At 47.4% G+C, this 23,082-nt stretch overlaps 2 protein-coding genes and 1 long non-coding RNA gene across 3 annotated transcripts; all 3 read left to right on the top strand.

Moving 5' to 3' along the window:
* The first annotated feature begins 2,005 nt into the window (after window positions 1-2,005).
* On the top strand, window positions 2,006-2,722 carry LOC144097092 (uncharacterized). Its single transcript, XR_013306904.1, has 2 exons — window positions 2,006-2,097; window positions 2,467-2,722. It is a non-coding gene; the product is annotated as an uncharacterized LOC144097092 (long non-coding RNA).
* A 3,179-nt stretch (window positions 2,723-5,901) lies between these two features.
* On the top strand, window positions 5,902-9,313 carry LOC144097091 (uncharacterized). Its single transcript, XM_077629880.1, has 3 exons — window positions 5,902-6,096; window positions 7,369-7,654; window positions 9,175-9,313. Exons 1-3 carry the CDS (start codon window positions 5,941-5,943, stop codon window positions 9,297-9,299), a joined length of 567 nt encoding a protein of 188 aa, XP_077486006.1. The 5' UTR covers window positions 5,902-5,940; the 3' UTR covers window positions 9,300-9,313.
* A 283-nt stretch (window positions 9,314-9,596) lies between these two features.
* Window positions 9,597-22,240, top strand: LOC144097667 (serine/threonine-protein kinase haspin-like). The gene is made up of 9 exons (XM_077630318.1): window positions 9,597-9,602; window positions 10,092-10,273; window positions 12,133-12,285; window positions 13,699-13,761; window positions 13,948-14,045; window positions 15,675-15,742; window positions 17,567-17,798; window positions 20,004-20,100; window positions 21,838-22,240. Exons 1-9 carry the CDS (start codon window positions 9,597-9,599, stop codon window positions 22,055-22,057), a joined length of 1,119 nt encoding a protein of 372 aa, XP_077486444.1. The 3' UTR covers window positions 22,058-22,240.
* Window positions 22,241-23,082: the final 842 nt, after the last annotated feature.

Genomic DNA, 23,082 nt, shown 5'->3' with positions numbered 1-23,082 from the left:
CAGTCAGACCTGTGACGCAGCGGAGGGTGCTAAGAATTTCTGGCTCCGGACAGGCTCTATTGGAATCTGAACATGGCGCAGGGATAGGGTGGGCGCAGTTGGCAAAGGACAGGGTTAATTGAAGATACATGGAGAGGCCTTTGCCCTGCAGTGGGTGTAGTCAGGCTCATGATGATGACGAAAAGTCTCTAATAGGACTATTGTTACCTAACCGCAGAGCGAAGGGGGGCGCGCACTAAAGGTGGGCGTTACTAAAGCTGCGAACCTTCCGCTGAGATGGTGCCACCGACTCTTGGTTTCAGTTTGGAGCTCATGGTGAGGTTCTCAGGGCTTCTGCCACGTATTATTCGTTCGCTTGCGTGAATGTGGTGGAAGAAGACCTGTCAGGGTTCCACCAATAATTAAGCTGCGCGCCCACCTCATAAAGAGTTTCGCGCATTGTAAAATGTTTCATTGGACCCACCTCTAGAACTGTCATGAACCAAAGCGGTATTAGCACTTTTCGCACTTTGTGATTCTGGTAGTTGTACGCTTTCTGACACTGTGATGCTCTTTAAGGCCGCAAATTGTGACAAAAGACAAAACAGTAAGCGTGCAGAAAATAACAGTTGAAGCTGTACACGAAGAGTTTTAAGTAGCGGAGCAATTGCAAGCCCTCCTACCAGTTTGCCTTGAAGGCTGCCACTCCATTGTGAATGACCACCGTAGTGGAATATGTTATCTTCGCAACGAAAGGTTTTACTTGGTAAAGGGTAAATCTGAATTGTAATGATCATTTATATGTCCTTAAATGCTCACAGGACATTACATATGGGGTATAACGTGCGTCCTGCCTGGTAGCAAGTTGGGATCGGCAGTCGTGCCCATCCCGGCGAGTAGTATGCAGCGGTCCGTATACCTCCACGCATGTCTACCTTGGCTACCGAGCCCGCGTAGACCCCACCAGTTCGTCGAAGTAAGAGCTGCAAAACTCGTGCCTGTCGGCATTCGCCATCGTGTTGCGCGGGTAATAGCACCTGCGTGGCGAACGAACGGGCATAGCATAGCAGCTAGATTAGGCAGCCAGCCTCAGAACCTGGCAATGACGCACATACGGCGGAACCGGCTAGTGTGGCGTCACGTGAAAACTATGCATACGAGATCTATACGAGAGCTTCAGTGCTATAGAAGAACGCTGCTTATCAAAAGGCCTGAACATCGACAGGGGAAATGCATGTATGTTGCCGAAAAGCCTCGCGTTATGTGATCGCGTACACCTGGAATCATTGATGGTTCAGATGACAAGTCACACAATAAATCACTGCAATAGAAATTTAATTCTTGTCTACCACGCTCCCTGCGGGCTCAGCTCAAATTTATTTAAACGCCAATATCTGCTTTGTTCATTCCATTGTGAACGAGGTTCCTGCACTGTAGCCGGAGTGTCTTTTCTGTTAATTTATTTTAAGGTAGATGTCTGCACTTTCACGTTGTATTATGATTGCCCCCTGCCACACGACTTTTCATCCAATTCTCGACTTCAAATTAGGAGTACTTGCAAGCCGTACGAAAACGTGTTCTGAGTAATTCATGTTAAGGACTTGTCAAGAATCGAACCACATTTCTTGCCCCACTGCCGACATTCGAGATCATATCCAGTTTTGCAACACAATATCTAGCCTCTTCCTTTTCTTTTGCAGCATTTGTATGCTCTCGCATTTGATATTTTGTGCATAATTTTATTATAGCTAACCATTTCGTTTGGGGCATTTTAAATGTTATTTATTGCAATTCCTTCCGCTTCCGTCTGTAATGCCTTACGGCTTTGAGGGTATGATAAATAAAATTAAAAATATGCCGCGCACTAGCACCGCAAAAGGCCTAAGTTTTTTTTGAACGGCAATATGTCACAACGCGGAAAGTGCAAATGATGAACATTTCCGTCTTAGGTCGGGCACTTCCCATGCACATCTATGCCACTCACCGACAATACTCTTTGTTATCTTCGTCTACATCTGCAGGTGGCACACCGGTTTTCACGGTGATCGAGGACTTTCCAGACTATTCAAGTGACCGCAGCCTTCTTTGTGTCAACAGGCACATGTCAGGCATAATCAGGTACCAAACGTGCCCATACTTTTGTCTCCATTCAATACTATGCTTTCTAACGCACAAAAACTTACATTAAGCTCTGCACCTATGAAGCGGGTACTATACTTTTTTGCTCAGCCATAACCATGTTGCGCAGTTCAGTTCGAAGTGGTTTAAAGTTCAGCTGCACAGACTCACTCTCCGTGTTGAAACGAAATGAGACTAATCTAGCCTATCCCCCTGCTTTGGCAAAAATTGTAGAAACCCTTGTCGACACCTGAACGGTTCGCCCTTAATTTTCGTGATCTGCCACCTATCGTTAAGCCTATTTGGTACAGCTGCGCCTACCTCTGAAAGTAACTCTCCCCTTGTTCTTCCGCATTTGCCTGATGTCAGGAACGACTGGCACGGTTTCCACCCGCTCACCAATCTCCTCTGGGTGCGCCACCTAACGAGGGAGCTGTACCGACGTTACAAGCCTAAGTTCCGCAGTGTCACGGCCCGCTACGAGGCGCTGGCATGGTCGGAGATCGGCAGTTGGAGAGACCAGCTGCTCGACTACTGCTCCCTGGGCGACTTCGTCGAGGCTAACTTCAGGGCCGATCCGCTGCGCTGAGGCCTTGGCGCACGGACCCGGGCCCTTCTTTTTTGGGGGGACATATACATATACTCATGATGCGTGCAGGCGTTGCGTCCTTGTTCAATTAGGCTCGTGCCGAATATTTACCTGCGTGATATTGCCTCCAGCCTCTGTCTGTCTTTTCTTTTTTTTCTTTTTTTACTGTGGATGCAGTGCTACTGTCACTCAGAGAAAACGCTTGTCTGGGTGGCCAAAGCCTCAGAGGCGGCTCCACCTCCTACCACCTATCAGCCACTTACCCGCCGCACCCCTTATAGCTAGGTAGCTGCCCAGCCCCCCACCCGCTTACCCGTTTGCTTAGTGTTACCTTCGATTGGGTGAGGCTCTTTTTCTTAATAATGGCACCGAATATGCGCGTACCATTGTCATCGCTGCAGCTTCTGCAGCTTTAGGCTTCAGCTGCACACCTTGCAGGAATAAATCCCCCTGTCTGCCATTTTCCCACATTTTTCATTTCTCGCCCGCGGGGGCAAAGGAATGAATTTTTCTTTCTTGGACGGATTCTTTTATGATTTTTGTTCCCCAAAGTGACTCAGGCTATGAGGGACGTCGTAGTGGAGGGCGAATAATTCTCACCACCGGGTGTTCTTTAACGTGCACTGACAACGCACAGTACACGGGCCTCTAGCATTTCGTCTCCATCGAAATGCGACCGCCGAGGCCGGGATGTTTCAGATGGGTTAATGCTGTTGTGTTTATGCGGTCCAGGCTAGGGCCTTTATTTACAATTTTTTAGGGCAGCCCCAAACTACATAATGTAATTTTGTCTGTCAGTCTAGAAATTTTCGGAAAGCTAACGAGAAATCACATACTGCCCTTTACTACTATTTTTTTTAGAAGTGGCCGTCCTTGGAACCTTTTATTTAATCAAGTTTCAGGTCTCTGTCCCGGCCATAAATGAAGGCGAATGTGGCAAGAAATTGCTTGAAGGCGTGGTTCAAGCACCGATGTATAAAATTAAGGTAGTAAAGTTGATGTGTTTGTTTCTCTATGGTTACGACCAACGGATGAGCCTGAAATTAAAGTGATCAGCTACCGGCGCAATTTCTCGCCCTCCATTGCGGTTCTAAGTTGGTTGGTCGGCTTCAATTAAAGATGGCATATATTCACTATGGGGGAGTGGCCAAGACACAGGCGGTTAATTGCTGGAAACAAGAACGTTTTGAAGGGAATTGGAGTAGTAATAGTATACAGGCCGACAGATTGCAAGACGCAAAGACGGAGGTCCTGTTAACATAGAGATCGAAGACTGGACAATGGCTTAATGTGCATAATCGTGTACAACGCCTCTAATGTTTCAATTTCGTGCTGACTGAGAGCGGAAGGAGAAAAAAATCTCAGATTGGGAGCCGCTGTGTTTCTTGAAGGAAATTTTGCACAGCAGAGCGAACACTCCTGTCGCTTCGTCCAAGCAAAGAAGCGCCAGTGGAAAGAACAACCGCAGAGGACTCAGGTAGACCCAACTGACGGAACGGAATCTGCCATAGGCGCCTCCTCAAATGAGAGAAGCGGCGGCAGAACAGCAGGAAGTGATCTATTGTCTCAGGTTTGGCACAAAAAGGGCACGAGGGGAAACCGCCAGGCCAGATATGTGAAGGTAGAAATTAAGCAGAGGAAGCAGGCAACGCAAACGCGTGAGACCTCTAGTCTGCGCGAGCGTCAGCCTTTGCTACTCCAAGGATGCAGAAGATGCTGATATTCGGGAGATGATGTAAAAACCGAGGCAACAAATTCCTGAAATATTGTGTACCTGCGAAACTTCACCGCAGCTGTATATGCACAGGTTGGCAGGACAGCAATAATTTGGCCGCAGAGAGGCCATTGCTAAGGAATCTGCCACCTGATTTAAGTGAAGGCCCATGTGCCCCGGTACCAAAAGCAAGCTTACTGAATTTAGATGGAGCGGGACCAGGAACTTAAAGTACTAATGCCCGAGACTCAGTGGATGAGGACAATGAGGAGCAAATGGGCAGAGTCCGTCAAAACCACGACCTGGGAAACTGTAGATTCTAATTTTCGTAAGGCTAAGATTACTGCTAATAATTCAGCCAGATAGACTGGAGTGAAGTCAGGAAGACGGAAAGAAAAGGACCAACCCAGTGAAGGCGAAAAAATTCCCACATCTACCTTTTCGCGATCCTGCGAGGCATCGGTAGCAATAAGAATATGAAAGGGAAAGGAACTTAGGTGGTCCTGCAACAGACCATGAAGGAGAGCAAAGGGCTGCAGCTTTGCATTCGATGAAAAAATGTCATCTAATGCAATCTGGACAGAAGGTGAGCTGTTATACATGTGGCGGACATATGTGAAAGGAGTGTTTATGGGATCAATGAGAGACTGCACAAAACATATATCTGCGGAGTATGCAAACGAGACCAGGCGGCGTTATAAAAGACTGCAGGTTGTCTAAGAAATATACTGTAGGCGTGAAGAGGTGAGTCGCACGTTGGCTGTTCCATTGGCTTGCATTAATTGGTTTTTTGGGGAAAGGAAATGGCGCAGTATCTGTCTCATATATCGTTGAACACCTGAACCGCGCAGTAAGGGAAGGGATAAGGGAGGGAGTGAAAGAAGACAGGAAGAAGAGGTGCCGTAGTGGAGGGCTCCGGAATAATTTCGACCACCTGGGGATCTTTAACGTGCACTGACATCGCACAGCACACGGGCGCCTTAGCGTTTTTCCTCCACAAAACGCAGTCGCCTCGGTCGAGTTCGAACCCGGGAACTCCGGACCAGTAGTCGAGCGCCCTAACCACTGAGCCACCGCGGCGGGTCATTGGCTTGCGGAAATATTCCATTCTTTCGTCAGAAGGTGACCACGGAATACCGTGGTGTGATGATGTCACCGGCTTTGAATTACGATTTAAGTGTCAAGACTGAAACTACTACTACTGCGGCAGAAGACGACGATTATAGCTACGCCTCGAACTCCCCAAAGGCTCTCCGACGAAGCAGTCGCGTATACATCTGGCACATCGACCCGTAACCAATGCGCCTTCAGCGAGCAAAAATCTTGCAGCATGATAAATGCCCTTGTGCAAAAGTAGTCAATGTCTTAAATAAATTAAATAGGCGATATATGAGTTTGCTTTTCATATTTGAAAGAAAAGGAAGGACATGGAAGGAAGAAAAAAGAAGTTAGAAACGAGGACCACGCGCAGAACGCGCCAAACCCACGTGGTCACCGAGGAGCCGACGGCATCTCTTGAGAACTTGTCGCGATCACCGCCATGTTTTTGTTCCTATTAGTCTCCAGCATTTGCCTCTGCTACTTGCTGAGGAAGCTCTATCTCAGGTCCGGCAACGCCAATGGGTTTCTGACCGGATGGAAATATCAGTCCATAGGCCACAGTCCTGGCGAAACGTCCATCTCCAATACCCCAAAGGTATAGAGGTCCACTTTTCATCCGCGGCTAATCTGTATATACGTATGTTCGTACATGTGTTCCCACAGTGTCTTCCCGGCGAACGTGTGAACTATCGTCAAACCACACATGCCTAAGAGTAGGCGTCGCTACCGCTTCATATGTGTAGGACGCTTACTAAGCCGTAAGCTCTGGATCAATTTCATGAGGGTTAGCTATTGCAATGTTTTAGCTTACTTTTACAGCTGCACATATGCCGAAGCAGTCGGCGCCAGGTGCGAACTGAGCGAGCGCATCACGGTGTAAACAAAATTATTTCCAGACTTCGTCCTCGGGCTCGAGAAAGCGGTAAGGACAGATGTGGCATTATGCGCCCGGGAATTTATCCGCACCTTTTATGGTTACGTGGTCGTTTTAGTAGTTTTAGTAGTTACTACTACTAAAATGACCACGCCTGTCTCGATATAAAACTTGAGTGACGTCGCAATTTTAATGTCGCGGGATCATCCTCTGGTGAGTCACAATGGAATACCAATGTGACAGGTTTCACGGTTGGCCATTTAAGATGTGTCAGCTGCCACCAACCACTGTAGAAAACATTTGAAAACCGGCTCTTCGATGTCAAGGGAAGCCTCAGATCGCTGAAAAACGTTCTGATAGGTTGGTTTAATTTATGGGGGTTTAACGTCCCAAAGCGACTCAGGCTATGAGAGACGCCGTAGTGAAGGGCTCCGGGAATTTCGACCACCTGGGGTTCTTTAACGTGCACTGACATCGCACAGTACACGGGCCTCTAAAATTTCGCCTCCATCGAAATTCAACCGCCGCGGCCGGGATCGAACCCGCGTCTTTCGGGCCAGCAGCCGAGCGCCATAACCACTCAGCCACCGCGGCGGCTCGTTCTGAGAGCTGTATTTGTCTATATTCGTCAAGTCCCACATGGCGGCAAGTTTCCTTGTCGAAACATTGGTCAGCGCACTGAGGATTCCTTTCCTCCCCTTGTTCATCTATGGTCACGTGACAGGTATGTGGGCTCATAGACCGCAGCACAGCGCCTGCGCCATGACGCCGTGCTGAAAGAGAAGAAAAATAGGAGAGTTCTCTAATCAGTTTAGTGAAATGAGTGAATTGAGATGCTCTAAAGCAGACAGGTGCCATAACCCGCAATTTAGCGAGATAGGTGTCCTGGTATAAAACAGCGCAGGGAAGCCTACGATGTGAACGGCAGCCGGCGGCGCCTGTTTAGATCCGTGACGGCATGCTGCAACGTCTTCTTCTCTTACGGCCTTCCAGGAATTCTCGGTCATGCAACTTCAGGCCTATGCCGTACTCGCCACCTCCGTCGCGCTCTGCTTTGCCATGTACGCCTACCACCGGCGAAGACGGCTGGCCGCTGTGCGCGCCCAGGAAGAAGCTAAGGAGGCGTCCTGCGCACAGACACCGGAGGTGAAACCAGCCGCACAGAGCCTTGAAAAGGACGTGCCCGCAGCGGAAGGAGACATGATGTCCATCGCGTCTTCGAGCTCGGGCGAAGGCGAGCTGCTGAATGGAGGCGCCGGTAGTACTACTCCTGCGATTGGTGAGTCTCGAAAGTGGTTGATGAATTTTAGAATGAAAACACTATTTCATTCATTCACCCGTGCATTAAAAAGAACAGCAGTGGTAATCACATTATAGACAAAAAAGCTAGCTAAAATGCTTGACTCTATCGAAGTTAAGTAGTTTCAAGACACGTATCGAATAGTAGGCGTATAGCACATAGGTAGGAGCCACTTCGCTAACTTGAAATTGTCATGCGCTGCCTTGAGTGGATTCCGTTCGTACGCCAATGCGAGTACACTTTCGCAGTACGAGATGAATCAAGCTACAAATCACACTTCCTGCGCGCAGTTTTAGTTTCAGGAAGCGTAGTATAGGGAGTACCGCATCCCCGCGTATGCTGGGCGCGTGCTTCTCTTCATTACATACCTTTTCGGTGAATTACTTGAAGATCCAGATACACTTTTTGTTCCGTTTATAGCATGGCTATCTCAGTGCCGATGTGTTAGAGAAGAGACTGCGTTTTTCTGATGCCGTATCGAGATCAACCGTTGACCGAGGACCGCATTGCGGAGCCGTATTCTAATTGCAGACCCGATTGAAATTGTCGTGGCCAGACCCGATGTGGTTTGCCCACGATTGCTTTTGTCCTCCTGTAAAGAAGTCTATCCCGCGGCCAGATTAACCCCTGGAAATGTTTACTGTCAACATTTGCAGGTGTTAATCTGGCCGCGGGATAGTCTTAACCAGGAATTAAGGACAGCGCAAGCCAGTACCACTATACCTAAAGGCCTAGAACCCTTGAATGGTGGCCACTCGTTCATTGTCTTTGTCTTACATCACAGATGATGTCAATGCACTATTTTTGAATGTTCAAAGCCATGTAACACGCGATGGAACCTAAGGGAACTAAAACCGCTCTTCCCGAATTCCTGGCAATTATTATAAGATTCTCAAAGCGGAGATCGTCATTTACTCAAAGTGCGGAAAAATGACTCATGAATCTGGGTACTTCACTATATAATTGTTTTTTCCTCTGTCCAAAGCCATGTTTTTGATTAAATCAGCACGTTTGACATCTTGAATGGCAATATTTGGGGCCATACATTCGTACTTCGCTCTGGAATTTAGGATTGCTTTAAGACCCAGAGACCACGGTTCGCACATCTGGCTTGTGGCGACATATGGCGGTCGCTTTCAGAATTAAAGTGGAAAGGGAGGTACATTCCTTGCTCTGCCAGAGGCAGGCAAGGCAACAGAACCTTTTCCACCAAGATGCGAAAAGCAGTCGCCATGTATCGCCACAAGTAGCATTCGAAGCTATCTGCCTCAGGCTCCCGTGTTCACGCTCATAAATTTCATGAATGTGCGATATCAATTCTAAATCATTCAGCGGCTATCGTCACAGCATTGCTGATGCCCTGGATTACTCCAGGCTTGGCTGTCATTGCCTTGAAGTGAAACTGCTTTGCATGGGTTTATTCTTTCGTGGTCAAAAACACCTCGGTTGCAGAGTATTTGCTGCGTGTTTGAACCCGCGGCGTTACTTGCCTCGTTCAGGTAGCTCGCTGGGAAGCCTGGATCAAGCTGCTTCCCAAGTTACCAACAGAAGCCGAAGCTCTACTGTGACCACACCGGCTACGCCGAAGACGCCGGTGGGTGAGAGGGAAACCGGTGCCGTTTAAAGAGAGCGGATCTTCGCAGTTTGGAATAGACTCCCGCCATTTTGAGGAGGTCGCTGCTTGCGCTGACGGACTTGCCTTGTTCCTTCACAAAACCTTTTTTTTTTCATGTTTGAACTCCAAACACGGGGGAGTTAGTTTGTGGACCAGTGTTTTTTTTTTTTACCCTGGCTAACCAGGTTCCTCCAACCCCGTCATGACTGCCCAGAGCGGAGCCCGAGCAATTGTGGCACTCCGTTGCTGCTGCTAAACACGGGATCGAAACTTTTTATTCCTGCTCGTAGCGGCCTTACTCTGAAGATGACGGCATGTAGAATTGCTTTTATACAGTGTGTGGTGCAGGCTAATAAATTTTAGAAAGTCTGAATTAAACTGCAGTCCTCCACGTATATACGGCGGCAACTCTTGGAACCCGGGCTGTAAACAGTCCCTTTTTACCCCATCTGTGTGGAGTAAAATCGCCAATTGAAAACGTAAAGGTTACATTACATGCAATCGTATACGAGCAAATGCCTTGAGTACGAGTATACACTCGAGAGGGCCAGCGCGAGTATTTGTACGCAACCCCACTTAGTATGCGGACAGTCATTGCTTCTGTCCGCGCCGTTGTCACGTACTTTTTTTTTGTTCAGCTTAAATTACGCACACCCAATTTTTCATCGCATCGCCCTTCGATGGAGGTTACTGTTAGCTTCTTCATAGGATGCACTTTAACGAGTATCTTTTAATTTCTAGCATAACTCCATTGCCAAAGCAAGCGACGGTAAGCCTCCGCTCTCCTTGCGCTGCACGCAGAGCACCGCACTCACTTGCCCGCGCGATGTCGCCAGCGTCGGCGCGAGCGGCATCTCGTCCCGCCTTTACCCGTCACCCAGTCGACTGTCCTTGCCGAGCAGCAGCGGTGCCATATTCGGGGAGCTGCTCCCAGCCTGCCACCAGCGCTCGCCCGTCAAATTCGCCCAGTTCTTCAACTCCATGTGCGTAGGGCTTTCTTTTCCGGGTGCCGCGCGCCATCTTGCCTCCGGCGAGAGGAAAGGTTGATGACACGATGATACCTATGACGGTACCGATGGGCCAATGACCACAGCATTTTCTCTCACATTTCATATCCCATTGGCTTATTTAAGCCAATTAAATAAACAGTCGAAAAAGAAATCTATATCGTCTACAATGGCTCTGCGATTAAACGAGTAAAGGAACGGAGGTTTCTGGGCGTCTGGTGTCAGGAAGAACTATTTTGGAATAAGCACATTTCTTATCTATGTATTCAACTGTCTAGGAATATTATTTTGTTATTATTATTTGGAACATACTGCTAGCCTCTTTCGAGGCTGTTGCAGGAATGGGAACTGGCTGGTTTTCTTTTTAGGTACGTCACAAAAGAAAAAATCACAAAGAAGGTTCATACAACTGATATAACATTGTAAAATGGATAATCATGGGAGACGTTTTCAAAATACATGACGCAATATTAAGCAACACAAAAGCACGTGCAATGCTTCACTAAAAAGTTCAGGTATCGTATACAGAATAGCACATCTGATTCAACAGTGGATAAAAAACAGCTGTACAGCACCCTTGTTTTCTCGATACTTTGTTGCGGGTCATTGGTATGGGGCACAACAAGCAAATCCAATTACAGTAAGTTATTAATCTTGGGAAAAATACGTTCTGCGCATGTTCTCAGATTATCAAGGCCCTTATGCAAATCTGAGAACAGGTCCACTTTTTCGTCAATATTCTATGTTACGCGCCGACCAGATTTACTGCATGAAATCTCTTCAAGTCATACACAAAGAAAAAACATACGCCCAGCAGGATTATAGAAATGATGGTGGATATAACTTCAGATACGCCAAACGACTCGCACCTAAAATAACGACTTATGGCAAACTCCTCTCTGCTTTCCGATCAGTAGATATACTTAATAAATTCACAAAAATTTTTAACTATGCCTCTTATAAGCAGGTGTTCTAAAACAGGTTAAATAAATATTGCTGAATGGAAATATAAGCTTCCATGATTAGAATCATATTTTAAATGTTATATATATATATATATATATATATATATATATATATATATATATATATATATATATATATATATATATATATATATATATATTTTTAATCCCGATGTAATTTAGTTGATGCAATCGCTCTCGTAGGACTAGACCTGCCACCTTCTTGTGAAGTTTGTTTCTTAGCGCTTGATCTCCTTTGTTTCATTCTGCTTTACAGACTGACAGTTATTTTCTTTCTTTTCTTTTAGCACAAGTATGCTAACTGATTTGCATATACTAAGAGCACGCATTTTCAATTTTAGCGGTATTCACTTATTCTGTATAAGATTTCTGCTTTGTATAGATAAATACTCATTATGTGAGAGCGCTACCTCAAAGCATGTTTTGTACAATTGGTTGTTAAACTTTGATTGTAATCATTCTGTAGTTTTCTGTGTTCACTGTCGATTCCGTCCACGAGGGGGCTGGGACCTCCGTCGGGCACTTAAATGCTTTTAGTCCCATCCTCTCCTCGTACCTCAATGTGGTAATGATACCCCCCCCCCCCACCCCCCCCCCCCCGCCTGAAGTTACAGGGAAAAAAAATTGTTCCATTTATGCGATAACAAAACTGGTGAACGCGAGTCTAGGCTTAGAAGAGAGCTAGCGACGCGCTTCAGCTACGTATGTCACAACAGTAAACTGAACGACAAAGGACTCCTTGAATGTTTGCGTCTGGTGGTTTTCCTTACCGCCTTCTTCCAGAGAGGGCGATCGGTTGGATGTTTGGCTCTAATTGGTACGAGATTTCAGTTGTCCTCTTCCTTCCAGAGAGGGCGACCGCTTCAAGAAGATCGCCGAGGGCGAGGACTCGGAGGTATTCCACGTCTTCACCTACAAGGGTGACAGCGTGCTGAAAGTGCAGCAGATCGACTCCACGCCGGAGTGCCTGGACCGCCTGCTGTCCAAGATTACAATTGCTTCGTGAGTATACATCATCGCCTGCGGCGGATCCCCCGTCGTTTTACGAAGGCTAGAATACGGCAGCAAGGTCATACACAGTTTCTACACCGCCCGACTGAAAAGATAAAAGCACGTAAATATTAACAGGTTACTAGTCCTTTTGAAAGCACTGATCAGCACATTGCAAGGCGCTGGGCTGGGAGACATCAACATCGCCGGCCATGACTACGGCGATGAATAATTGCTGTTAATAATAGCTTCCTCTCCATCGTGGCACTCGTTGTCGGCAGTGCCGCTTGTGACAAAGTCGCGCCACAGATGTTTTGAAGGAAAGCCCGAAACGAGTTGTTTCATTGAACACGGTAAATGCGCAGCGTTGAAGGTTCCTTTAAATGGGGCTTGATGTAAATCATGATTTACCCCTTGGCAGCTATAGGGTGGCCTAGCCGTCCCGAGACAACTTTATAGGCTAACGTGCTGAGCTGGGACGCTTAATTATTTGTGTGTATACTCCTCAAATCTAGTCACCTCCTCCTAAGCCGCCACGGTGTCTGAGTGGTTATGGCGCTTGGCTGCTGGCCCGAAAGACGCGGGTTCGATCCCGGCCGCGGCGGTCGAAATCCGATGGAGGCGAAATTCTAGAGTTCCCGGGTTCGAACCCGACCACGGCGGCTGCGTTTTTATGGAGGAAAAACGCTAAGGCGCCCGTGTGCTGTGCGATGTCAGTGCACGTTAAAGATCCCCAGGTGGTCGAAATTATTCCGGAGCCCTCCAATACGGCACCTCTCTCTTCCTTTCTTCTTTCACTCCCTCCCTTATCCCTTCCCTTACGGCGCGGTTCAGGTGTCCAACGATATGTGAGACAGATACTGCGCCATTTCCTTCCCCCAAAACCAATTATTGTTATTATTATTAAATTCTAGAGGTCCGTGTGCTGTGCAATGTCAGTGAACATTAAAGAACCCCACGTGGTCGAAATTTCCGGAGCCCTTCACTACGGCGTCTCTCATAGCCCGAGTCGCTTTGGGACGTTAAACTCCCATAAACCAAACCAAACCTAGTCAACTCCTCCATTTTCCACTGGCTAGCGTATCCGTAAGCGTTGCTTCCCTTAGCAAAGCCGCGCCGTGGCGCCGCTGCCCCTGGCCATGTTACCTCGGCTGCCTCTGCTGCTTTGACAGATGGCGCTGGCAGCGGCGACAATCGGTGCGGGGTCAGATTCTTCCCCTCGCCAACGTTGCCTGCAGTATTACGTCCGGATAACTCGATAGAAGAGCCGTTACAAAAAGAGCGAGAGAGACCTTGAGTGTGATAGCCGCTGAATACGATGTACAAAACCACGATGAATGTACAGTACAACTTTCCAAGTTCAAAGCAACGTTCAAGGTTCAGGGTCTTTTAACCTTCCTTGTGCGTCGCCTTTCTTTCCTGCAGGAAACTCACGGAGTTAAGAAAGAAGCGGGATTACTTCACAACTTGTTTCGTGGAGCTCAGAAGGTAAGATGGGAGGGTTCCGAAAACTGCCTGCGCACACACTCGGGCTAAGCATTCCTGTAGCTCATCTTAAGTCTTTTGCCCTGCAGATTTTTCCCTTTTTTCGTGCCCAATGAGACACCCTTCATTGATCCAGCCAAACAAAATTATTCGCTCAGTGATTCAAATTGGTTCTCGCTCTGGACACAGCGTCACGTGCATCTTGGACGCCTACCCAGAAGAGCTCATTGCGGCCCGCGAAAACGTTGCCGGCACACCGCAGCAAGAGCGACGACATGTGCACCAAGGCAAGTAGATTACACTCAAATCTGGATTAATTCTAGTTTAATTTGGTGATGTCAGCCTTGGACCCTTGATGTTAGTCTTGGACACTTGAAGTATAGAGGGCGTGCGACATGCTTCCAAGGCATATACGTTCTCTCGCAGCTTTAAGTAGTGCAGCCTTTATCACAGCGTGCTATCCGTATATCTTTTCTCCTATTCAAACGCTACTGTATATTGACTGCTTAGGAAAGCGAACAGATGCTGTTCATGCGCCATAATTCAGCTTGCGTCTCGTCACATGCCATTATATCATGTGCAGTCACATCACACGTTGTTACGTAATGCGTTAGATAAAACACTAACTGTTCATATTAAAGTCAAATACTAAGCCTATAGTCTGCCTTGTGATCGTTCACTGGTCACTTTGCGCCTGAATTTGCACCGGATATATCATCGCGCTTCTCAGCTTAACTTTTTTGTGACAGTTAAAGGAGTAAAAAGCCTTTGGGCAGGTGCGTATTTGAATCCTTTAAATACAGTTTATAAGCTCAGGCGGTAATTTAAGGATAAAGGCAGGATATCGAGAGGAGGAATCAAAATTGTGCTCCAGAAAACAGTCATCATCATTCACGTTCGAAACAGTTCGCAGACACACCTTACTCATTGAATTGGAAATACGATAACATGAGCAGCTGTTGGTGCTTTTAACGGAAGTGACGTCAGTTCATTTCAGCCAACTGGAATTATCCGGTCTGCTGACATCCCTTACTCCAGCCAATGGGCGAACTTTATGACCGACGACACATTTTGTTCGTGATGAGGCTTCTAATCCTATCGCATTAATAAGCAGGGCGTCCGATTTGACTTGGCCGACCCGATTACAGAACCGCATGAATGTGCTTTGCCACCGAGTTTTCTTCATTATATGTTGCATCCTGCTTCAGGCATTGCAAGACGCTTCTAGCTTAATTCTTGAACATTTAACTGCGTGTACGTTTACGCACAGGGTTCCTAATCCCTGAACGCAGAGGAGCACATTCACAGCATCACGACCAGCGGCCGCGCCTTTCTGTATGCGCGTTTAAAAGTCACTTGAGTCACTTTGTATAACCGCGAAGCATTGTTCACCAGGCGCGTCAAGCCATGTTGTTTGCGCGCATAAGACATTTTAGTTCAGCTCCCAGAAATTCCGCTTTCGTTTACCTATGACAGCCTGTGTACGTTGTTCTCCTCGTATGTGAATTTATTGTTTCTAGGATTTTTTATTATTTATCCCTTCCCTCATATAATCCCACACTTGTGAGGCTCTCGAGGTATGCAAATGAATTAATATGTACAGTTTTTATTCTCGCTCCTAACCCGACCGCGGCGGCTGCGTTTTTACGGAGGAAAAACGCTAAGGCGCCCGTGTGCTGTGCGATGTCAGTGCACCTTAAAGATCACTGGGTGGTCGAAATTATTCCGGAGCCCTCCACTACGGCACCTCTTTATTCCTTTCTTCTTTCACTCCCTCCTTTATATCTTCCCTTACGGCGCGGTTCAAGTGTCCAACGATATATGAGACAGATACTGCGCCATTTCCTTTCCCCACAAAACCAATTATATATACCTAAGGTAACCTAATGGCGGATGCGGTTTCTTGCTTTTCGCAGGACAAGCAGAGGGCGCCTACCTTGTCTGGCACATGTCGTACGCCGGTGCACCGCTCAACCAGATCGAGGTGGGTGCCCCTTGACATCCAGGTATTTAAAGCCGTTGACCGGGGACCAAACTCTCAATAAAATTTATTATTGCGAAAGCATTAGTAGGCTATGTCGACAAGGTCGTCTCCGCAAAATGTGTCCGCAGCAGTTGTGAGGGACTTAGAAGACGTAGCGCCAAACGGATAGTTGTAATCGAAAGAGGATGATGTGAGGTTGATTTCGAAAACAAGAATGATGTCGATAAGTCGATTAGTTAATTAATTAGAGCCAAAAATGTGCAAAAAGTGGGCGGAGCCAGAGTGAGGTTGATTTCGAAAAAAGAATGATGTCGATAAGTCGATTAGTTAATTAATTAGAGCCAAAAATGTGCAAAAAGTGGGCGGAGCCAGTGCAACGTGTGGCGCCAAATTTCAAAAACCGGAAGTGTGGGCGGAGCCAACACGTGGCGCCAAATTTGAAAACGAAGCGTGGCGCCAAGCTTGAAAACTTAAAATGGCGCCAATTGATGGAGCTTGATTAAGTAAGACAATTAATTGTGGTAATTGGGAAATTGGATGAATTTACATCAGTGTTTAATCGATTAAAATGCGGAAAAGGGACAAGTGAAGCGAAGAGAGGCAAATGTGAGGGCAAAGAGAAACGAGGAGGGGTCAATGCTTTCGCATTCCTCCAATGCGGGTTACCGCAGTGACCTCAAACGTTTTTATCTCGTTCTTGACATCTATTCGCTTTAGAAGCAGACCCAGCGTGCCCCACTAATTTCAAATGTTTCCAGCTTTCTAATGAAGGCCGTGACCTCTGAGTTTTCAGTCAGTTCTTAGTCTCCAATGTTCTCCCAACGCAGCAGCTGCATTTGGTGCAGTTTTCCAGCGAGGTTTATCCAACGCGTTTGAGCGGCACGGTGATTAATAGTACAGGGATTCGCAAAGCTCGTTTTCCCGTTTCGTCTGCAGTTATCCACAGCCGTAACGCACGCGTGCAGTGCATTCGGCCCCTGAGCACGACTTCACAAGTTGCATACCCACCGAGGTGACCCCATTTCGTTGGAGTTTGAAAGCTAAAACGCTCTTTTACTGTAATATTTCGAAGCTCGTTAGAGAGCCGCTATTGGTGTGTCCGGATCCTGTCGTTACGACGTTCTTCCCTCATAGTTTCAAGCAAATGAGTTCTTAGTCATTCACATCCAAAGAAGGCTGCAAATATTTCTATAATTTTCTCACTTTAAGGAAAATTTGTCCTGTTATATAGGGCCCGAACTCGTGTCCACAGACTGGTCGGGTTATTCGCTCCGCCAGCTAAGCTAACCAGGATGGCTAGCATGGGCTTCAATCATGCATGTCCAACATTCTTGGACGAAAATTTTCAATATTGTAAAATTTTAATGTTCTGTTATGGAAATATTGAAGCTAATCGTCCATTCTTCCGATGTGTAGCAAAATCTTTCTTTTAAAGTTTGTCGATCGCTCTCATGGAACAGTTATTACTGCAGTAGAAAACCAATGGGGAACTTTTTTGACGGTAGCAAAAACGTTAATTGCAAAAAAATGCAAGCTTGTCGACGGCAGATCTGCGGATATATTGATTGTTATAGTGAAATCTTACGATATATTAAAAAAAATTGCGTTCATAAACTCTTTTCCGTTCAAAAATGTTTTTGTCCAGAATTGTTGGGTATGAATATTACAACAAACAATGAAGCTTTATTTACATCACATTACACGATGCTGGAAATGCGTTGCAAAAGCTGCTGATGAGTCAGCTTGACGAGGCCGCGAGGCCCCCGTCCAATCGCAGTTGTCATCATTAAGGGACAGCATTCCCTACGTTCCCTATGCCCGCAGCTGGAGAGCGTGCTGCAGCTGTGGAGCGTCCTGCAACAGATAGCGCTGTCCCTGGCCGTGGCCGAAGAGGCGCTCGAGTTCGAGCACCGGGCCCTGCGGCTGGAACACGTGCTCGTGAAGAATACGCACGAGCAGAGCTCTCACTTCTTCGTCGGCGGACGCAGCTTTGCCGTCAATACGTGGGGCGTCGAGGTTCACATTGCGGGTTACTCCTCGGCCCGCATCACCGACGGTACACGCCCTCCTTCTTTCTCTCTCTCTCTCTCCCACCGTTCGTCAGAAAATTGCACTGGGATTACACATTCGTGACAATGCGAATTATGAACGGTAGCAGGTTGTGCACTTGCCAGGACTTTGCCGTCTTTCACGGTATAGGAGCTCGCGGGCACCGAATGCTAGGCCTCGGCCGATTGCTCTATTACCGCTTGCGCGCCCCGGCCGTTCGTCTGCGCGACGTGTCCTTAGCCCGAGCTCGCGCATGACCTTGTTCTTCCATGCGACTGACTTGAGTTTCGCCCGCACATGACTTCCCGCTAGCCGCCGCGGTCGCTCAGTGATTATGGCGCTCGGCTGCTGACCCGAAAGACGCAGGTTCGAATTTCGATGGAGGCGAATTTCTAGAAGACTGTGTGCTGTGCGATGTCAGTGTCATGTGGCGCTACCTACACGTGGTTTTGGTTCTACCCTTCGATGATAGACTGAGGATTCCCTCCGTATATTCCCCAGTCCCACGGAGTTATTTGGAGAAACAGACCGTGATTTTGCCAGTCTTCGACCTGCGCGCCAGGAGTGCGAAGATTTAAGCGGTAGCCGCATGAAGCGGTGTTCTTGGTGACGCGACGTTCTATAGGGCGACAGCTTTCGCGTATACCGCTGCCGCTCGTACAACTACACGAAGTGGCGAGACTTGGTGATAGAGCGATGATAGAGCGGTACGTTTTGAGTGTTACTCTGTCGCCGTCACCTTAATTACTGTCCAGTCAACTCGCGCCATCAGGGAAGTATAACTGTATACTAGTACCCCGTTTTTAAGACTAAACAGCATAAAGTACGATAAAAGCACTCCTGAAAATTCTTTGGTAATGCATTGCATTTTTAAGGGACACAGTGCAGTGGTGCCAAACCACATTCTGCAGTGCTCAGAGCGGCTTTTCTCTCCCGCACATTTAACAGCAGGTATATGCCACAGCAGTCTTTTTTTTTTTTTGGTTTCATTACTCCTAATACGCTTTCACTGAACTATTTCGATGCATGGTGCAGACGAAGTGGACGTCGGCAACTTCTATGCCGAATCCACGCTAGAGACACAAACTTCACTCGCAAAATAGCTAGATCGGAAGTGACGTATCCGCAAAGCCTTCTGCTGATGGCTGGTCTCGCGAGCTACATCCGGCCGATGAGCGAAATCTGCGAACCCAGGAACCGCGCGACGCGATGAGCGGCAGTGCATGGCTCCGCGGCCCCCTCAGTTCATTGCGCGATCTATGTGTCGCACGGCCTGTCGCCGAGAATTATCGCCACATGCGGTGAGCGCTTTAGCGTGCTCTGTGAACTTTCCCATTGGGTGTACCTGCGTAAATGAAAAAGGCAAAGCGGTAATTAGCACGGGCCGCACTTTTCAGCTGATATATTGGGGTTGCGCGCGAATGAAAGCAGCAAGTTTCCGTAGAGAACAGTGCCGGTTATGATGTAAACTGTCCATGTTGTGTACGGAGAGTTGTCCGAACTAGAACCATTGTGAACCCTCCCCACCTTCTCCGTATATTGATAAGCAGGTTGGCGTTGTTGATAAAGGCGGCCCCATCAGGGAATACGTCGTCTCTATAGTGCTAGGACTCGAAGTTTCGAAGTGCAATCTTATTCGTAATCGAATATCTTGAGGTCATTATGAGTGGTTGCCAGGAAAAGGTGGATGTCTTTTACATTGGTGTTCGGAGAAAGGACGCTTGATACTCAGTCTACTGGCACAGTGAAGTATGCTAGCGCAGTGCCGCTCTTCTTACACCTTCAGGGTGTGGTATGGGCCTTTCTTCATGCATTAACTGTTAGTTCGACGGGGAGCGCTTTTGAAATGTAAAATGGTTGTTTGACCACATTCCGCAACCTACTTTTCTCGTCCCAATATCGCAGGTCCGTTCCGTGATCATGAAATACCACATCGGATACTCTGAGCCTTGCGCCATTCCTCTGCAGAATTAAATCGCTAGCGACGAGTGCATGGTCAGGCGTAAATTGTGGCATGAACCTGCGCCTAAACACCAAACGCTATAGCGTGGCACCGATTTCAAACTTTGAGGCTGTTTTTACAGGACGTCTACAGCGCGGGAAGTGCTGCATGGTCTGTGTTTGCTGGTAATGAACATTACAGAACCGTGGGCTTCCTGTAGGTATCCACGAAAATCAGAGCTGAACCTAACCCTTTTCACAACACTTGCAGGTGACTCACCAGTCTTTACGGCGATCGAGGGCGTGCCTGAAGATTCAACTGACGGCAGCCTTCTTTGCGTCTACAAGCACATGGCGAGCATAATCAGGTATAGCAAATCGGGCCCTTAACGTTGTCTTTAAAGACACAGTTCGTAAGACGAATATCAGCATCAACATCATCATCAGCCTCGATCACTACGCCCACTGCAGGGCAAAGGCTTCTCCCGTGTCCTCCAATTAACCGTGTCCTATGTCGGCTGCGCCCACCGTGTCCCCGCAAACTTCTTAATCTCATCCGCCCACCTAACTTACTGCCGTCCCCTGCTACGCTTGCCTTCTCTTGGAATTTACTCCGTTACCCTTGAAGACCAGCGGTTATCTTGCCTTCGCATTACATGCCCTGCCCAAGCCCATTTCTTCCTCTTGATTTCGAATAAGATGTCATTCACTCGCGTTTGTTCCCTCACCCACTCTGCCCGCTTCTGGTCTCTTAACGTTACACCTGTTATTTTTATTTCCCTATCTTGGACAAATTTTGCACGTTTTCAATAAACGCTGAGGACAAATTAAAGTTGGACCGAGTCGACCGACTGCCGTAGCCTAAGAAGCTGCGAAATTAAGTTTTATAAGCTGTGTGCGTGTGTGTGTGCGCGCGCGTGCGTGTCTGTGTGCATGCGTGCGCACATTCGGGCACACACAGGTAAAAATGCACTTATTACCTGCGAATCCTCACCCAACTTCACCCTACACTCATCCCAACCCTCCAGAAGGCCTCCGCCCATCTCCGGCCGCCTTCCTGAGCACAACCCATGGATCACCACCCCCCTGAACGTCATTTATTTTATTTTTATTTATAGATACTGCAATCCACAAGGGATTTCAGCATGGTGGAGTATAACAAAGAAAAATAATCGCAGGCAACGGAACAAAGTGAAGAACAAAGTACACTGCCTGGTCATTACAACAAACGTCAATTTTCAACGCAATGCACTGAAAAATAGACAAAATGCACTGCAATATGTAAAAAAAGGCAAATATGAGCCTTTGCGCCGTCAGCAGAGATTGGCGGTAAACAAAGAAAGGGAAGGTTGAATCACTGTCTCATTATTTATGTTATTCCAGTCAGTTACTGTCCTGGGATAAAAATAATATTTAAAACAATTATGTTTTACACGCGATGGTGTCATAGTTGATGTGGAAGACGATTCACATTTATTGGAGTCCCGGTAGCCGCGGCTGGTGAGACGGCGGAGCGGGCTGTTGACGTTGCTGGCCAGGCCGGTTCTTCTTCTTCTTCTTCTCCTCAAGTAATATGGCACATACCCACGTGGGGGGGATTGGCCAAGGTATAGAGTAGAATGCCAATGAAGCATTTGCGCGGGGAAGGAAACTGCGCGAGCCAGGTCTTCTTCGTCATCAGCGCCGCTACACCTCTGCCTTGTGGTACATAAGAAAGAAAATCTATATCAGAGATATTAACGTTGTTGTGTATATTTACAATCTGATACATAAATTTTTGTCGGGAAACTCTATTAGGCTGGGTTGGTTGCGGCAAGGTATCCACCCACCACCCAGCTGCAACCTTCACAACCCTACACCTCCACAAAAGCGACTGCGAAATGCAATCTAAACGCGCAATGTAAAGACGATCAATGGAAAACAAAATGTAGAACTAATACTGCAAACGCAAATTTCTCGCATATTATCATGTGATGGCCTGTGCATTTTTATTCGTTATTCGTATTTCGGCGCTGCCACGTGACGCTAAACCTATTTTGACCAGCTATGCAGTTCTTCAAATGTATAGACTGCCCTCTAACGCTTCTGTGTTTGCCTGGCGTCAGGGACGACTGGCACGCTTTCCTCCCCCTCACCAACCTCCTCTGGGTTCGGCACGTCACGAAAGAACTGTACCGGCGCTACAAGACCAAGTTCCGCAGCGTCACGGACCACTACGAGGCACTGGCATGGTCGGAGATCGGCAGTTGGAGGGACCAGCTGCTCGACTACTGCTCGCTGGGCGACTTCGTCGAGGCCAACTTCAGGGCCGATCCACTGCGCTGATGCCCTGGCGCACACCGAGTCGAAATCGTCGATTTTTATGGGATATTAATACACATCGTGTATATACGTATAGCGTTCTTGATCGATGTGACACGTGGCAAATATTTACCTGCGTGATACTGGCTCCATCCTATCTTTGCAAGCTTCTTTCTTTCTTATACATGTGACATGAGTCGTAGCTGTGAAACCGGGCTGACACTAGAGAACGACCAACTTATGCTCGGCAAATAGATACATGACTAGCCGAGAAGCAGCCCACTCAGGGCAGGGCAGTAGACAGCAGTTTTTCAGCAGCCGCTCAAGAGCACTACGCTGTGGATTTATAGGTGCTTATATAGGTGCGTACTCTAGCGCGTAGTACGACTTGAAAGCGTTCCAGGCATAATCCTCTGGATAAATTAATTTTCCTCTAACTTTGTGCCTTCAGCTGTGAGGTATTTACTAAATAAATGTTTTAGGCTTATGTCCTTGTCAAAAATGTTGGAGAATGCGGAAATAAAGGGCTCGGATGCGTGAAGGTTGTGCTTCTGCAGAGAATTCATGAAGGTGCCCTGCAGGGTACCCAACACCATCTCCATCGTCTAGTGCGGGGACAGCACCCAGACGCAGTTTCGAGCCCTGGCTATATTCCTTTCAAACAGCAGCATTTTCGGATCTGCCAGTTACAGTACACAGTCTACTGCCCCCAAAATGGTGACCTCTCGCCGAAGTATGAATGCATGTTTTATCCCAAAAAGGGCTTTGTCATCAAGGCACCCTGTAATTAATGTGCAGAATTAAGCAAATAAATAAAGGCCTGCGTGTAGGCAACTGTTCTTTATTAGTTAACAGACTAGACGCGAAAGCGACACAAGCGGCCTGGCTTGTCATTGGAACTGTTCACGGCCGTACGCTGCGGGTACGTCTCAAAGCAAGGGCGAACATCCAGCGGTATTTCATATGAGGCGGTGTTCAAGTAGAACGTATGAAGCTGTATACGCATGCGTTACGCGCTTGCACCATAAATTTAGGCATGAAGCATTTAG

This window comes from Amblyomma americanum, chromosome 7 (genome assembly GCF_052857255.1).
Source record: "Amblyomma americanum isolate KBUSLIRL-KWMA chromosome 7, ASM5285725v1, whole genome shotgun sequence".
In the NCBI taxonomy this organism is placed as follows: Eukaryota; Metazoa; Arthropoda; class Arachnida; order Ixodida; family Ixodidae; genus Amblyomma; species Amblyomma americanum.
The sequence above is the reverse complement of the archived record's forward strand: the minus strand, read 5'-3'. Positions and strand labels throughout refer to the sequence as shown.

Coding starts and splice junctions, on each gene's coding strand:
- LOC144097091 (XM_077629880.1), top strand. CDS start 5,941: ATGTTTTTGTTCCTATTAGTCTCCAGCATTTGCCTCTGCTACTTGCTG. Junction 6,097..7,368: donor CCATCTCCAATACCCCAAAG/GTATAGAGGTCC, acceptor ACGGCCTTCCAG/GAATTCTCGGTCATGCAACT. Junction 7,655..9,174: donor TAGTACTACTCCTGCGATTG/GTGAGTCTCGAA, acceptor TGCCTCGTTCAG/GTAGCTCGCTGGGAAGCCTG.
- LOC144097667 (XM_077630318.1), top strand. Junction 13,762..13,947: donor TGTTTCGTGGAGCTCAGAAG/GTAAGATGGGAG, acceptor CTCTGGACACAG/CGTCACGTGCATCTTGGACG. Junction 17,799..20,003: donor CTCGGCCCGCATCACCGACG/GTACACGCCCTC, acceptor CAACACTTGCAG/GTGACTCACCAGTCTTTACG.